A 15,742-nucleotide genomic window follows, 5' to 3' on the forward strand; every position below is an offset into this window, starting at 1 on the left:
ACAGCTTTGGATTAGATATTAGGAATAAATCCTTTACTGTGAGGGTGCTGAGGTACTGGGACAGGTTTGCTCAGAGATGTTGTGGATGCCCCATTCATGGAAGCATTAAAGGTGAGACTGGATGGCACTTGAAGCAACTTGTCTGAGTAGAAGGTGTCTCTGCCCATTGCAGGGGTTTCAAATTATTTTTAAGGTCCCTCCCAACCCAAACCATTCTATGATTCTGTGATTCTATGATTCTATGTGATTTGGCATTATGACTTGAATAAATGAATAGTTACTGATGGGGGCTTCCAAGGGCAGAAGCTTTGTAACTTCTCCTGAGCCCCTCTGAGGTAGTGCAGGGCAGGGAGAAGCTGGGTGTGTGTTGTGCTCAAGCTGTCCTCCCTCCTCCCCTACTGCCAGCACATGGCCCATCACTGGGGTGGTGGTGGAAATTTCAGGCTGGTCATTGTAATGAGATTTACTCAATCCTGCTGTCTCGTTTGCCCTGTATCACAGGGCATCTCCCAGGATGTACTGTATCTTGAAAACTTGCTTGGCAAAGAGTGACAGCAGCTGTACTGGGGCAGGTCTCAGCAGAAGGGAGCCGCATACACGACTTGCTGATGACCTTTGATTCACTACCAATGTGTAGCAAGCAAATATTTAAACCCATGCTATTCAGAAGGGAAACACAGCTTTAGCAAGGAACACTCAGGCAAGGAGTGCTGCTATAATAGTCCTGGGCTGTTCCCAAGAAGGGGCAAGCAGCCCCCTTCCCCTCCTCTTCCACTCCAGAAGTGCAGCCCACCCTGCCCACTGCGCCCACACCAGGGAAGGGGCATATGCTCAGACCCCAAGTCAAGTGGCTGCTGTACCAAGGAAAGAAGGAGTTTTAAAGCTGTTTCAAGCCCAAAGACAAAATAACTGTAGCCATTTCTCCTGTGCACGTTGCCTGTGGCTTCATACAGGCAGAGGCTGTGTGACAGGGAGGCCACCTCTGGATTTGGCTGCCGGCTGTGACCAGAGCCCCAGGGCTGGACCCAGCTGCTGGTCTCCTACTGTGGCTGGTAGCCGCATACTGACGAGTTTTCAAGAAATCTATTGGTGTTAGTCAGGTGCAGCAACAGGCCAAGAGGGTATTTATCCCTTGGAGTGGGGCCAAATTAGCTCTTTTGGTGAGTTTATAATTAGGTACCTGCATTTAACAGTATTCTTTCTGTTGGATTTTTATAGTTTTGTCTTTTCTTTTTTAAACATGAAAATAATCAGTCTTAAAATAAAATAATTTATAAAAATATACCCTGGGAAGTGATCTATAAAAGGAGAAGATCCTTGCCAAGGGAATGCCACAGCAGCGAGCCCAAGCCACAGAAAGCCCGGTTGAAGGCTTCACTTTGCCGCAGCTTCTCAGAGGTTAACCAGGGTCTGTAAGCAAACAGCTTAAAGGAGCCCGGCTTAGTGCCTGGGTCTTGGGCTGTCCCAGAGCCTACCGGCCTAATGCCCTTGCAGCAGCCCCTCCCTCCCTGCCAAAGGCGATGCTGGGCAAACAGAGCCAGCCCTCGCCCTCTGCTCCCGCAGCGGGGACGGACCGGACCGCGCTGGGGCTCGGGGGCATCGCAGGAGAGGGTGTTCCACTGCAGACGGGCGCAGAGCCATGTGTATATAAAGCCCGGGGCAGCAGCCCGGCAGGCTTGTTTAGCACAACCACACCTCGGCTCACTTGGCAGCACGGCCAGGCACTGCCGGAGCGCCGGCAGCTGATCCCCGGAGTACCCGAGCGTGGGAGCGATCTGCCCATGGGCCCTCGCCTGCTGCTGCTTCTGGCGCTGCTTCAGGCAGGTGAGTAGCACTCCCTCGGTCCCTCTTCCCTGCCATGCCTCCCCCTGCCCAGGCATAGCCTCTCCCTGTGCCATCAGCGTTGCCTGCTTTGTGCCAGGACTGCTGTGTGATGTGGCCAAGTGAGGGAAAAAAGTGTCACTAGACAATCCTCAACTTTACAGTGAGGGACAGTGTAAGTGAGCTGCCTGCCTGCCTCACTTCCCAGCCCCAGCTATGGTTTGCATAACCTGTATAAACACAGGTCTTCTTCTTTTTTAATAATTTTCTGCTACAGAGTTGTTAGTGTCCGTGTTCCATTGAAATACCTTCCTTTTATACCAGTGTCCATGGAGCGAGCAGTTATCAACACATCTGAATTTAAAATAGTTTTTTAAAATTCTGTTTATAAAAGCCATAAATGGCCACTAACATAAAGTCCCTACAGACAAAGGCAACAAAACACTAAACTGGCACATCTGAGGTTATACCTGCAGTAGAGTTTTAAAACAAAAAAACAACCTCCTACCTTCATTTGCAGCAAAGGCTGCCAGTTTAAGCAGGAAATAGTGCTAAGTTGTCAGATTCACCTCTGCTCACCTCTCTGGAGGTATGTTCTTCTCTAAGGTGGTCCATTAGTAGTTTAACTAATGATTGGACATGCTGCTAACAGGACATTTGGCTAGGAGCATGCTGCTGTGGAGACTCAGACATTTTCAAGGCTTTCCTGGCTGTGTTGGCTCAGCTGCCTAGCATAGAGAAAGCAATTTCAGTTCTTGGTCAAGTTATTAGCTGTGCACCTGAATATTAAAAATGTACTTGCTAGGGCTGACCTCTCAGCTGCAGTAGCGCACTGCTGGCTCAAAACCCAGACAGCTTTCAAAGAACAGGAACATCAGAGGCTGCCTGGATGCCTCTTGCAGAACACACAGCCCTAAGCACACTAATTGAGTCTTTTGGACTCAATTTTCTTTGGGGCATTCTCTCCACTTTCATAGCAACTCTTCACTGTAATTACAGTGATTCCTTGATCTCCAGAGATATCCCCAAAAGAAGAATGGCCTTTCTTCTTCTGGGTGAGGTACAGTTACCTTACAGCAGCCTCAACCATTTTCAGCCAGTGGCCAACAGGCTAAGCCCAGCAATGCTGGCTTAAGAGGCCAGTAAAAGAGCTAAAAAAGAAGTCAAGCCATTTGTCAGAAGGCTGGGATTCCTACAAAGACGTTTTTGTCTCCACTGGAATATTTTCAGGGTCAGCAAACTGCAACAGGTTGAAAAATCATGATTTATACCCCCAAATTCAAAGCAGCTCACTACTTGTGATTTCCCCTGAGAACTAAGCCCCCTTCTAACTCTGGAGCCTTGCTGTTTAGACAAGGAAAATAAGTGGTCTCTTTAGTTCTCAATAAAACCCATCCAATGTGTTTTTAGCACGAAACCTGAACACTCAAGTAGTGTTTAGCTGAGCAGTGCTTACTTTTTCAGGAATGTGCATTTAATCCCCAAGGAATGCCCCAGGAAGCAGACTGAGGCTATGCTGGACAGCCTAAGGTGTGGATCCCTGGGGTGAAAATGGTGACACCCTCTCCTGCTGGGGGGTCGAGCTGGGAGAGGGAGCAAAGCCCTGCCTTGTCCTTCATGGGGAGAGACCCTCCTTGTCTTCACTGGCATTTGGATTGGGCTCGGAGGGCAAGCTAGCCCAGGAGATGTGGGAAGAGGCCCAAGCAGGGGGATTAGAGGCTAGGTTTTAAAAGGAAAGCAACTGTTTTAATAATAGTATTGAGTCCTTGGGTGGTTTAGAGGATTAATTAGCCCGTGTTTGCACAACACTTTGAAGAGGTCAAGCATGCTGCAATAGCCAGAGGCAGGTAGCAAAGCAACTTCAGTGGCCAGTTCCCAGCTCCCAGGAGTCACCTCCCTCTCCATCCAAGCATGCTGGAAAGCCCCTGTTTGATTTTGGAGCAGCTGTGCATGGATGGGATGAGCAGATGGGTCAGGCTTTTAGGCTGAGGATTTTGATCCTACCAATAGAGCAGTGCAAAGTGCATTTGGTCCTTCACAGTAAATCCAAGCATGAAATGCTCCTATTTGTCTCTACAGCAGGATAAGAGCAACTTATACAGCAGGATAAGAGCAAGTTTGCGACTGAGCATCACAGTGGTTTGAGTATTAGGGGCAGGGTACTCTTGGTTTCCATAACAATTACTGCAAGAATGAGCCTGTGGCTTCTAAAAAAGTTCCAAATTAACATGCGAAATCAGGAGACTGAAAGACTCGTAACTCAAAAATCTCCAGACTGGTTTGGGTGGCCATCTACACACCCCAGCTGACACAGAGCTCCTTTCTCCTTTTTCCCCAAATTAGTGTGGCCCACCTGTTACGACTTAGGTGGAACGTAATAACGGAAGCGGATACAAGTGTTGCCAGCACTTCCAGAGTCGCAAGAGAAAGCGGCTGTACACATGTCTTGGCTAATAGAGGTACTTTGTCCTTGACAAAATGTGTACTCTACAGGCTCAGGGGCGTGTAGCTGTCCCTCTGTGCAGATTAATAGGATTATCAGTATGTTTTGCCACCTGGAAAATGGGTTAAAAGATCCTGAAAAATAGAGAAACTTGGATAACGTAAGAAATCTTGAGCAACATAGAAACTTCATTTCTTTCCACAGAGTCCTGGTTAGGTCTGGTTGCCTGGCTGTACTCTGCTGCTTCATGTCCCAGTCAGGACCACAGCATAGCTGGAAAACTGTCCCAGGTTTGGGAGCTCTGGGGTGCAGTGAAGCGCAGGTGGCCTCCATGGTGCTGGTGCAGACCCTGCAAAGCTTAACAGCTTGGGCTCTGTGATGAGCACAACCACGCACACTGCTCCTGGGTGCAACACAGCTGCAATCACACACTAGTACACCAGAACTAGTAAGTCCTGCTTCAGTTGAGCTCCTGTGGAAGAAATAGCATGCTTGGGCATTCCTGCATCCAACTTTTGATTATCCCAGACGCAGGCAAAGCTCCCTGCAAGACTACCTTTGGCCAGCTGAATGTCATGACTAGTTAGATTGTCAGGGCTGCACCCAACCAACCAGTCAAAAGCAAAACCATCTCCCTTTAAGGACAGTAGGAAAATCAGTAGCAGGCATGTTTAATCCTTGTGTGTAACCGTGTCCTTTGCAGTTTGGAAAGGTGCTCCGGGAAAGTCCCATTCATTGCACACTCGAGGAATCATTGAACTGGCTGGAGCCATAACGTGTGGCACGGGACGGTCTCCCTTGGCATATATTGGCTACGGGTGCTACTGTGGACTAGGAGGACGAGGTTGGCCTAAAGATAAAACGGACTGGTAAGAGAAACCTTGGCTATGTGTCCAGAAGCAGTGCAGATCTCCCTACTTTTCTCTGTTTGTGCTACTGTGATTCCACTGACTCATTTGCTGCCCTGTGGGCAGGGAACTTAGTATATATGAACATACTGGGGATTTGGGAGTGATGACCCATGTATCACTTGGGATTTGAATGAGGGCTTAACCTCCTTCTGGATGACACCAAAGCTCTTAGGACATTGTAATATGAGGGGTAGAGGGCAAAGGAGAAACCAGGATGTAATTTTTTGAAATAGCTGTTTGTTTTTTCATAGAGAGCACACCCTGCCTGACGAAAGGAGTTATTTGGAGGGTTATTTCACCTAAATCCTTAAAATGGAAGTGATGGAAATATCACTGTTTGTCCTCTTGAAGAAATCCATATAGTTGCAAGGAGTAATTAAACCTGTTGCCCTAATTGGCTGTTAGTTCCCACTGAATCAAGGCAGAAAACTAAGGGAGACCGTGGTGTTATTTCCCCTTTTCCTTGTTGGTGGGGAAGATGTTGGCCTTGTTATTCCCAACAAGTGTCGGAGGTATTGCATGCAATCAAAGGCTTTTTTCCTGTACTGTGCAATGAGCATAAGAGAGTAAATGAGAGTAAAGCTGAGGATAGTGGACTCTTGTTGCTCTGAGCCTGGTATTTGTAATCTTGCCAGGTTTGAAATATCAAAGCACACAAGTCTATCTACAGTCTCCAGACCAGGTGCTACTAGTAAGCAAGCTCTGCTTTTAGTAGGGGTGAAGGCAGGCTGCAGCTCACTGGGAAGGAAACTGAGCTTTCCAGAACACCTTGATGCTGGAGATGTTGCAGGTTGCTACAAAACCAGATTTTGCTGAATTAGAATGACAGAAAAAAGGGGCAGAGGAGAGTGAAGGAAGAAAAGGTATCAAAGCTAAAGATCTCTGTGGGCATGAATGAGAAGACTAATGGAGCTGTCTTCATTAATGCAGTAAGATGTTTCACTCCCAAAGCCCTCTCATCATGTCCCTTTATTTGTCTGTGAAATATTTAATCTATGAAACAGTCAATATGGGTCTCACAAACGATGAGTAACCACAGTAATATCTCTTGACCTGCTTATCACAGCACTTATCTACAGCAGTGTATGTAGGGTGTTTAATTATTTTTGTTATCCTTTAACAAATTTCATAATAAAGCCTTGAAAGTAAAACATGACTTCACTAATTTGGAGCACTTTTATTGAAGGGGTGAGCAGAGGGACTTAAAAGCTGTTTTCCATAGAGACTGAGTGACATCCAAATTTATGTGACCCCGGGAGATGCAAGTAGTCATCACTCCTGAAAAAGAAAAAGATGGCCACGTGTTCACCAGCCAGTGTTTCTGCTGTTGTTTAAATTGCATGGAGTATTTTAGGATTTTATCCTAAAGGCACAAAATGAGACTTTGCAAGTGGAAATGACTCAAAATATCAGATAGTTTGTAAAAAGGAAGCTTGATCCTCTAAGTACATTCATTATTATTCTTTAGCTGCAATGCTTGGCTGCTGTAGAAAAACTTAAAAGTTTTATTTAGGTTCTTAGCTAGGAAGAATCAACAATGCCACACTAGATTTAGGCCTAAAATTTTCCACTTTCTGTTTGCCAGAGAAATATTGATATCTGTTACTAAGAACTACTGCAACGATTAGAGTGGTTGAGTACCCCACACCTGTCAAAGTGACCACATCATTTTCCCTATTTGCCATTCTAAAAAAGAAAGGGTGGCAAAACTACTGGCTGTGAGTGACAAATACTGTTTGAAAATTATTTATTTCCTTGACCTTCTAGGTTTTTTACAGAGACCCTTACAAAAGGGTAATTTTCTTGTGTGTAATTCAGTCAATCTGTCTAGACAGGGCTAGAGTGCTTCTAAGCACCTCTCTTTTATGTGAAAAAGAACAAAAAGCCATTGAGTGGGTAATCCTTTTATAAGGTTTATTCCACATACTGACTTTGATGTGGTGTTGTCACAAATTACCTTTTCCCTTTTGTTCCACTCTTCCACTCTCACAGTTCCATCACTTCAAGGCATAATGACATTTCTTCCACATAGACTCAATCGATTTGTTTCTCTTTCTCCTTTCTGTTCCCCTGGATTGCTGCAGCACCTAGGTTGTAAAGTACGGCCTAAGGGTGCTCAGCACTTCCCTGAAAACACCACGAAAGGCAGGGTGTATCTATGACTCATCTAAGTCACAGGATCGTTAAGGCTGGAAAAGATCTCTAAGATCATTGCATCCAGCTGTTAAATCCTGGCCAACTCGTAGGGAAGAGTAAGATTTCTCCTCTGTCGCAAGGTTAAAGCAAAAGACACACAGCATTGAGGGTGCTGTTGATGTGACAAACACAACATGACAAATTCTTACCTTATTGGCATTTGATCAACAGCAGGGGTCTGGCCAGCTGATCCCTGCGGACCAGCCGGAGCTATCTGTAGTCGTTAGGGCTGTCTCGTAGCCCAGCCATGACGAGCAGGTTGTTGACTACCCAGGTGACACAGTTGTGTTTGTTTGCCATCGCTGATGACCAGTGCTCTGCCGTGGTGCTGGCTGCCTCTGTTTGTGTTGGTGTAACCGAATGTTAGCAGGTCATTAAAAGCTTAGCACCACTCTGACCCAGGTGCAGCAAAGGGCATTTCCAGACAGGAGGGGACTATCTGAAGGTGGCAAAGGACAACAATAGCATTCCTTAGTTTTCATTCCTTGACAGTTCTTTCAGATGTTTGTAAAATAGAAGCCAAAAGTCTTTTTGCTTTGTGTTGAAGTAAGCTACCTGTCACCCTGCTGCAGCTGTGGGGGTCATCAGGAGGAACTGCTGTAAGGGGAAGTAGAATTATGCCCCAAATCCTGTGGTTCTGCAGAGCTTATGTGACTTCCCCTGGTTTTGCCAAGCTAGATAAGGAGCAGCGAGTTCTCACTGCTAGTTAGAACACCATTTGCTAGTGCAAATTCAGTGCTCATTTGCTTGTCCTTATGTGATTCACAGAACATCTTTTGCCCCCTACAGTATCTGTCCTCACTTCTCCTACCTCTCTTTCTCTTTGTTCCTTCTGGCTCTTCATAAAGAGCAATTTCTTTCCCTTGGCACAGAGGGTCCTAACACCTCCCTTTGCTCGTCTATCTTCACATTGCTCTTCTTCCCCATACTCCCCCACCACTGACTCATCAATTTGGCTACTGACTCACGCCCCAGACCTCACAGACCTTTCGTTTCTATAGCTGGCACTCCCCTCCACCACAGCCTCCGGTGCTCAGTGTCCCATATATGAGACACTAGGGATGGGCCTGCTCTGCTACCTTTCATTCCCCTGAGGATGGATTAGGCTTTGTTGCAGCTTCAGGGTTTTTATGTAAAATCAGCCTGCCTCAGTTTTTCCCAGTTAGTAGAGTGGTTTCTCTGAAGAGTCAGTTCTTGCAGAGATGTCTCCTGGAAATACAGGAGTTCACTGCTCTCTGGCTCCAGCCTCTGACCTTGCATCCTTACTGAAACAACCTTTGCTATTCAGCAGAAAGCATCTCTAAGTGCTGAATCTTTTCTTGGTGGAATTTGAATCCCTAAATTACAAGAATAAAATTCAAGTGATGTCAAGTTTTCCATAAATTCAGAAGTAACTGACAGTGAGAATGGTCTCACTGACTAGTCCATAGGACAGATGTCATCAGCTGAGCTATTCCTCCTCATTCCCTCTACGGTCGGTGAAACACAACTGCACTTTTCAAATCTGATGCTTTTCACCCTGTGTTAGATCTCTGCAGCATGAAAAAGTGAACTGTGGTGCAGATGTGCATAGAGAGAAGATAGGTGAATGCCTTAGATGTAGACAGTTCTTAAGGTTCTTAAGTTGACTCATATGAATTTCACCATTGAGACTAATTAATTTGTAGCCTGCCCTCAGAACCTTTATGTGCCAAGGTGCACATGGCAGGTGAACTGAAGAGACTAAGCTTCTTGGTGATACTGAGGAAAGCAAGAAACATTCCAATTTCAAGTTTTGGGATGGGTATAAGCCTAAGCCAGTGAGCCACAATAGCACAACTTATAGGAACACTTCTGCTCCTTTTCAGACAGATTATTGTGTCTTGACCACACATGCTTTCATGAGGGCAAAAGCTCAGAGGAAGAAGTGCAGTGGTCATGGGAGCAAAAATATGGCATTAATGAGCTCCTGAGACAAGCAAGCTTTCCCAGAGATGCCAGGATACTTGCATCATCAACAGATGATTTACTGACAGGCTGGGGTGAACATTGCTGTCATGAGCTGTGTGTGAGCAAAGCTCCCCTGGAGTCTGTGCCAACAGGCAGGATGCAGGAGGACACCCATACCCTCTCTTTCTGTGTCTCCCAGGTGCTGCCACAGGCATGACTGCTGCTATGACACGGCAGAGAAGGAAGGCTGCAACCCCAAGGTGCAGCGCTACCAGTGGGCGTGTGAGCAGAACACCGTGCAGTGCGGTAAGGAAAGGCTGGCTCCTGTCCTGGGTTTCCCTCCCTCCCTTCCTCCCTCCTCTGCAGGCAGCAGGCATACCAAAGAGCTTTGGAGGCCCCAGAGGCAGGTTTGTGTTTGCCAAGCTAGTTTCAAAGCTGCTTTAGGCAATGTCCGTTCTCTTCCAAGCTCCCTGCCCGTTCCTTGCCAGGAGCTGGGAGGAAAGCTGGAGCCCCAGCACAACCCATTCTAGGTAACCTGAGATCCACCCAGGCTGAAGAGCAGGACTGGGGGCCATGGAGACCCCAAACCATCTTAGTTTGGCAGGGATGCAGATGACTCTCTGGAGATTTTCTGCTCACTGGCATTAAGCGTGCCTCTTCCTACAGCTGGGGGTCTTTGGGGGTGCTCTTTCCATTGCAGTTATGGCCCTCCCTTCAGCAGGGATGTCCACTTTTTTACTACCCTTAAGCACTGCTAGAGAAGAGCCAGGCTATTTAGCATGGCTGCAAGATAGGTTAAATAGGATGCCAGCCTGCACCTCTGCCCCATTTGGGGCTCCAGCCTGAAGTCTTGGGGTTCCAGCAGGGATTTGGAACCATGCAGAATCAAATGCTCTCGACTGCTTCAGGCAGACAACAAGTGTGGGCTGTGCTCAGCTCTACAGCTGGTACCCAGTCAAGAGGGTTTGAATTGCACAGTCAGAGCCCGTCAGTGTCTTGTGCAGTTTGTTTTGACATCCACCAGATGACTTGAGTTCTTAGAATTTGTCACTTGTGTTTCTAAGTCTCCAGAAATCTCCTGGTAGTAAAATCCATTGTAGAAGACTTTGAAAGTTTGAAAAGAAATTGTGAGAGTAAAACTTATCCCCATAATCATCAAAGTTACTTGCTAGAACATTAAAAGACTATTTCTACCTTATCAGAAAACCTATTTTACTGGTGCAATCCTCAGCCTCACCAGCAGCTGAAGATCTGCCAGCAGATAGGGGATGGGACACAGCACATCTGCAGTTGCTCTTTTCCTAGTTCCAGAACAATCTAGTAAATACAAAGTCCTGGCAAAGGAATGCGTCACTTTAATGTACAACTGCTCTTCCTCCTGCCATATTTCCACAGCTGACTGATATTTTCTGGTAGTCATTTTACAGGGGAAAAGTCCTGTTTCTCTTTGCTGTGAAGGACCAATCCAAGTTGCAGATATGAGATGTATCATTCAGTCCATGGCAGTGGACATAGGAGTGCATCAGGCTGCAGTTGCTCTGACTTGGCCAACAAGCATGAGTTAAACAAATATCATTAATTCCTTAACTGATGTCCAGGCAAGACCTGATGCATCCATCAACTGTTCTCCATAAGCCCTCAGAAGGCTACACTCCCCCTAATATCCCTGATGAGGAGGAACTATAGAAATGCGTTTTGAAGGCAAATTTCCTACCCCAGGCTACAGCACTGGCAGGTCTTACTGGGATGTGAAGGTATAATGTCTGACCCCATTCAAACAAAAGAGATGAAGAATTAAATTTCCAGGCATGCTTGCTGAGCTCAGGGTAATGATGTCCAGAAGTGTTAGAAGCAGAACTGTTTGCACTGTCATTTCAATGCAACAGGAATTAGATGCCTGCTGCCTGACACTGTACCATAAATACAGACATTTTCATGTAAAATAAACAGAAACTCATTTTACTTGGTGTTTCTCCTCTTTTTGCTACCATTAGGTAGTTTTGTTTGTGGAATGAAAAAAACTGGCAAAACTATATTCTTCAGTCTAGATATGCCATCACCTGTAGGCAAATTCCATTCAATAGATATCTGGAATATAGAAAAGGCTGTTAGTTGTGGGGTTTGGTAAAAAAAAAAAATCATTCCTCTTGAATGAATGTTACAGATCCAGACTTTTGTACTCACATTTGATGAACAGTTGCTGGCACAGCATAGGAAGAGCTCAAGGAGCACAGGGGTAAGGAGAGTATCAGGCAAGACTGGTAGCTAAGAGAAGAGTGGCCTTAAGTCCTCATTGACCCTTAAAACACTTTTAGCAGTAAATACATGATTATTCCGAACAGCTTTCTTATTTTTCTGATACAGGGTTGATCCATCAAAGTCCAGTGAAATCTGAAAAAATTCCTATACTCATTCCAATTGGTTTTGGAGTGAAGCCCATGTGCACTGGCACATTAAACTTTGCCTAGTGCAGGGTTTTGTGTCTGTTAGATAATCCATGGTAGCAGCCTCAAAGAAACAAGGTACTGTCCTTTAAAATAATATTAACCAAACAACTGCATTTAAACCACCTATAGGTGGGATGAGGTTCATTAACCCAAACTCAGTCATTTGCAATGTAGCCTTCTAAGCTAGTGGCTTTGATGTTATTTATGGCCATGTAGTCATATATTTGCATTCCTGTATAGTTCCATGCATGACTTTGATCACTTTGTTAGCTGCTAGCTCATAAAAATCAGGTACCTGGCCCTGCTGCAAAGCTCCTTGGCTCCTCTGCTGTGATCAGAGAGAGACAGCAGCAACTGGTACAGCAAGAGTGAAGGATGCCTGGTGGGTGCTCTGACGCCCTCAGGTTTCTGAATATCCCTCTGGGAGGCTCCTTCTTTCAAAGTAGTGTTTTTTTCTTTTGAAATCAGTCTGTTTTGCAGAGGGAGAAGTTAGAAGGGAAATTCACAGACTGAGGAACAGTGGAATATTTTTACCTGAGGCTAAGATTAAACAATTTTCCTTTTCAGCTTTGACTACTGAATTAAATCCTCATAGTTCACACAGATCTAGAAGCAGGGAGTGCTCTGTGATGAGCAGATTTTTATAAGCATTACCAATCTACATTTAGCTGCTAATTTCTGATGCTCTTTGTCACAGTCAAGGTCAGATCTGTTGATAGAGAGGGCAGGGGAGGGTCAAATCCACCCACAACACAACATGTTGATCCTGCTGCCACAGCCTTTGATCCCCAAGGGCTGCTTTTTTAGGGGATTTTTCCTCCTAAAACTGTTTCTTGCCTTTGATACAGAATCTCTCAACCTCAGCTCACATTTTCTTTTGCAGATAACCTGACAGACCGATGTGAAAAAATGGTGTGCCTGTGTGACCAAGAAGCAGCCAAGTGCTGGGGAGCAGCCCCATACAATCCTCACTTCATCCTCTGGCCAGACTTTTTATGTGGACAGACTCATCCCACCTGCCATGTCAGATATGGGGGGCCAGAATAGTCTTTTTAGTACCTTTCTTCAAACAATTTGAACTTGAAGGTAGTGGAATAAAAATTTTCCTTATTTTCCAGATCTAACAATGGTGTGAGAGAATTTCTATCAGTCCAGGATTTATGGGGAGATGAGACAGACAGAAAGGTGTAGTGGTGGATTTTCCTGTCTGTGAGAGAGCACTTGGAATGCATCGAGCTCTGCCTTTGGGTGGACAACAAGCAAGTCAAGATCTCATGGGTTAGGAAAAAAGGGCAGACTAATAGAGGTAACATTGTTGTGGGTGTTTGCTACAGGCCACCTGAACAGGAGAAAGAAAGTGCATGAGGTCTTCTACAGACAGCTTGAAGCAGCCTCACAGTCACAGGCCCTGGTTCTGGTGGGGGACTTTACCTACTCTGACACCCACTGGGGAAACAACAGGTGACAAAAGTGATTAAGGGTCTGGAGTATCTCTCTTATGAAGAAAGGTTGAGGGACCTGGGTCTGTTCAGCCTTGAGAAGAGATGACTGAGAGGGGACCTCATCAGTGTCTATGAATAACTGAAGGGAGGGTGTCAGGCTCTGCTCAGTGGTGCCAAGCAATGGAACAAGAAAGCATTGAGTAGAAACTGATGCACAAGAAGTTTTACCTGAACAGGAGGAACAACTTCTTTAATGTGCACGTGACCAAGCACTGGAACAGGTTGCTCAGAGAGGTTGTGGAGTGTCCCTCACTGGAGATATTCCAGACCTGTCTGGACACCATCCTGTGCCATGTGCTCTGGAATTACCCTGCCTGAGCAGGGAGGTTGGACCAGATGATCCACTGTGCCCCTTCCAACCTACCCAGCCTGTGATTCTGTGACAGGTAACATATATGATGAAGCAAAGGGAAGATTCTGCTCTGATCATACTTTTGCAGAAACAGAGGGTTTGGTCTGTGGTGCAGTGGGAACACATCTCCTGTCACCAAATAGCACTTTTTTTTTTTTAATCATAGACTCATAGGGTAGTTTGGGTTGGAAGGAGCCTTTAAATATCATTCAGTTTCAATCTCTGTGCAATGAGCAGGGTCACCTTTAACCAGACCAGGTTGCTTAGAACCCAGTTGTCTTATCCCTCATGCTCCTGCATCACAGCACTGGAGACACTTCTGAGCTGTGTTCAAGGGTAAGCAGAGTTACACTGGGCTATTGCAGTTGCAAGATCAGCAAGGATTTCTGACTTTGCTTACTAGAGGCATACCCACACTTTGCAAAAGAATATACTCACTGCTCCACAGGCTTCAGAGCTGATACACTGCTCTCTGATACATGTAGAAGAGGGTCTCCTATAGTAGCAGCAGCAGACCTGACTCAGGAATGATGTGCATTGACTCCATGATTGCAGAAGGCTGAACAAATGTTTTATTGAGCTACACTACACTACACCACACTACACTACACTATAATACAATAAATATACTACACTATACTATACTATACTATAAGAAAAACCCATCACCCTTGCCAGTCAGTCCGATATGCACATGGATCCAATTGGTCACTCAATCAAAACACCATCACTAGAGTCCAATTAGGAAATCACTCTTTTGGTAAACAATCTCCATAACACATTCCACATGGGCACAATAACAGGTGCAGCAAGTGAAGATAAGAATTGTTTTCTCTGAGCTTTCTCACAGCTTCTCAGGAAAATCCTGGGAGAGAATTAAGTCTCTCTCTGTTCAGAGGATATGTGATTACCATAGTCTCCTATACTGGCATGTCCCCCAGTTACTGACTGCCTGGGAATCAATTATTGTCATATCAGGAAACAGTGGCCGTGGAGAACATCAGTCATGTCAAGCAAATCTTTCATCTCTCTTTTTTTTTTTTTTTTTTTTTTAAGAGTATTAAAGGCTTATATTCAAATGCTACATTTCCTTCTGGCACGAGAAACCAAAATCCCATTCTTTCAGCCAGGAGTTGCTATGTACCAGTGGGCCCTCTTTGCATCTTTGTCACAAGCATTTAGGCTGGACAAGCCACCAGGACAAGAGCCTCTTTGGCAGGAGGCACAGACAGGTGGGAGCCGCTCCTGCATCCCCAGAAGCAACGCTTTTGATTTCCTTGGGGAGGTGCTACCATGGGCACCTGGAGCACCTGGCTAGTCTGGGCTCCTTCTGTCTGCTGAAACTCAGCTGACAAACTTTGAACTGCACCTTTAAAATAAGAGCTAATGGCACAGAGAGACCCAGGGTGCTCCATCAGAGTCTAAATTCAGAGATGTGTGGCCAAACTAAGTGGAGTTTTTGCAGGTGATAATATTAATTTCTTCACAAAAAGCTGTTTTGCTTCTTGCTGCAGGAGGATGGTAAATATGCCACTGTGGCTGACAAAGCTGCAGGAAAAAGAAGCTTGCTAACAAAAACAAAAATGCCAAAGTCAACACGTAGAGGCAAAGGCTTTTATTCCATCTAGAATTCCATTTATTTGGCTTATGGGGCATCAGAAGTTGTTCCACCTGCAGGCTTTGCATATCCCAGAGACTCCCGCAATGCTTTACCTCAAGCTATGCTGAGCAAGAAGGAAAGGAGAGACAATGAGTGAGCAACAGAGTCAGGACAACACAATAAACTCCTCCGAGGCTTTCTGGCAAAAGAAGTTGTGAATTCTTAATATAGAGCGTTTGCAGAGGGATGCTGCTGTGTGGACAGCATCAACCTATGGAAGGGAGTGCGCTTCCCAGCGAGGGCTGGAAGATCCTCCCCGGAGAGAGCGGCAGAGCTCCCGGCGTGTCCTTGTCCCCGCTACGCTGTCCATCAGGTGGCGGCAGCGCTCCAGTGAACTGCAGGCACAGCTCTTCCTTCAGCCCTTCAAGGAGGGGATTTTTTTCATCAGGCTGAGCAAGATTTTTGAGCGCCAGGAGAAGAGGTGCAAATCACACGTCTCCTCAATGAATGCAAAAAGTCAGCTGAGCTCGCTCTGAAACGC

General features: G+C 45.8%; 1 protein-coding gene across 1 annotated transcript; it reads left to right on the top strand.

Moving 5' to 3' along the window:
* The first annotated feature begins 1,720 nt into the window (after nucleotides 1-1,720).
* Nucleotides 1,721-12,794, top strand: LOC136568923 (phospholipase A2-like). The gene is made up of 4 exons (XM_066569162.1): nucleotides 1,721-1,824; nucleotides 4,968-5,133; nucleotides 9,500-9,606; nucleotides 12,631-12,794. Exons 1-4 carry the CDS (start codon nucleotides 1,782-1,784, stop codon nucleotides 12,792-12,794), a joined length of 480 nt encoding a protein of 159 aa, XP_066425259.1. The 5' UTR covers nucleotides 1,721-1,781.
* Nucleotides 12,795-15,742: the final 2,948 nt, after the last annotated feature.

The sequence above is a fragment of the Molothrus aeneus genome, chromosome 2 (assembly GCF_037042795.1).
Source record: "Molothrus aeneus isolate 106 chromosome 2, BPBGC_Maene_1.0, whole genome shotgun sequence".
Classification (NCBI taxonomy): Eukaryota; Metazoa; Chordata; class Aves; order Passeriformes; family Icteridae; genus Molothrus; species Molothrus aeneus.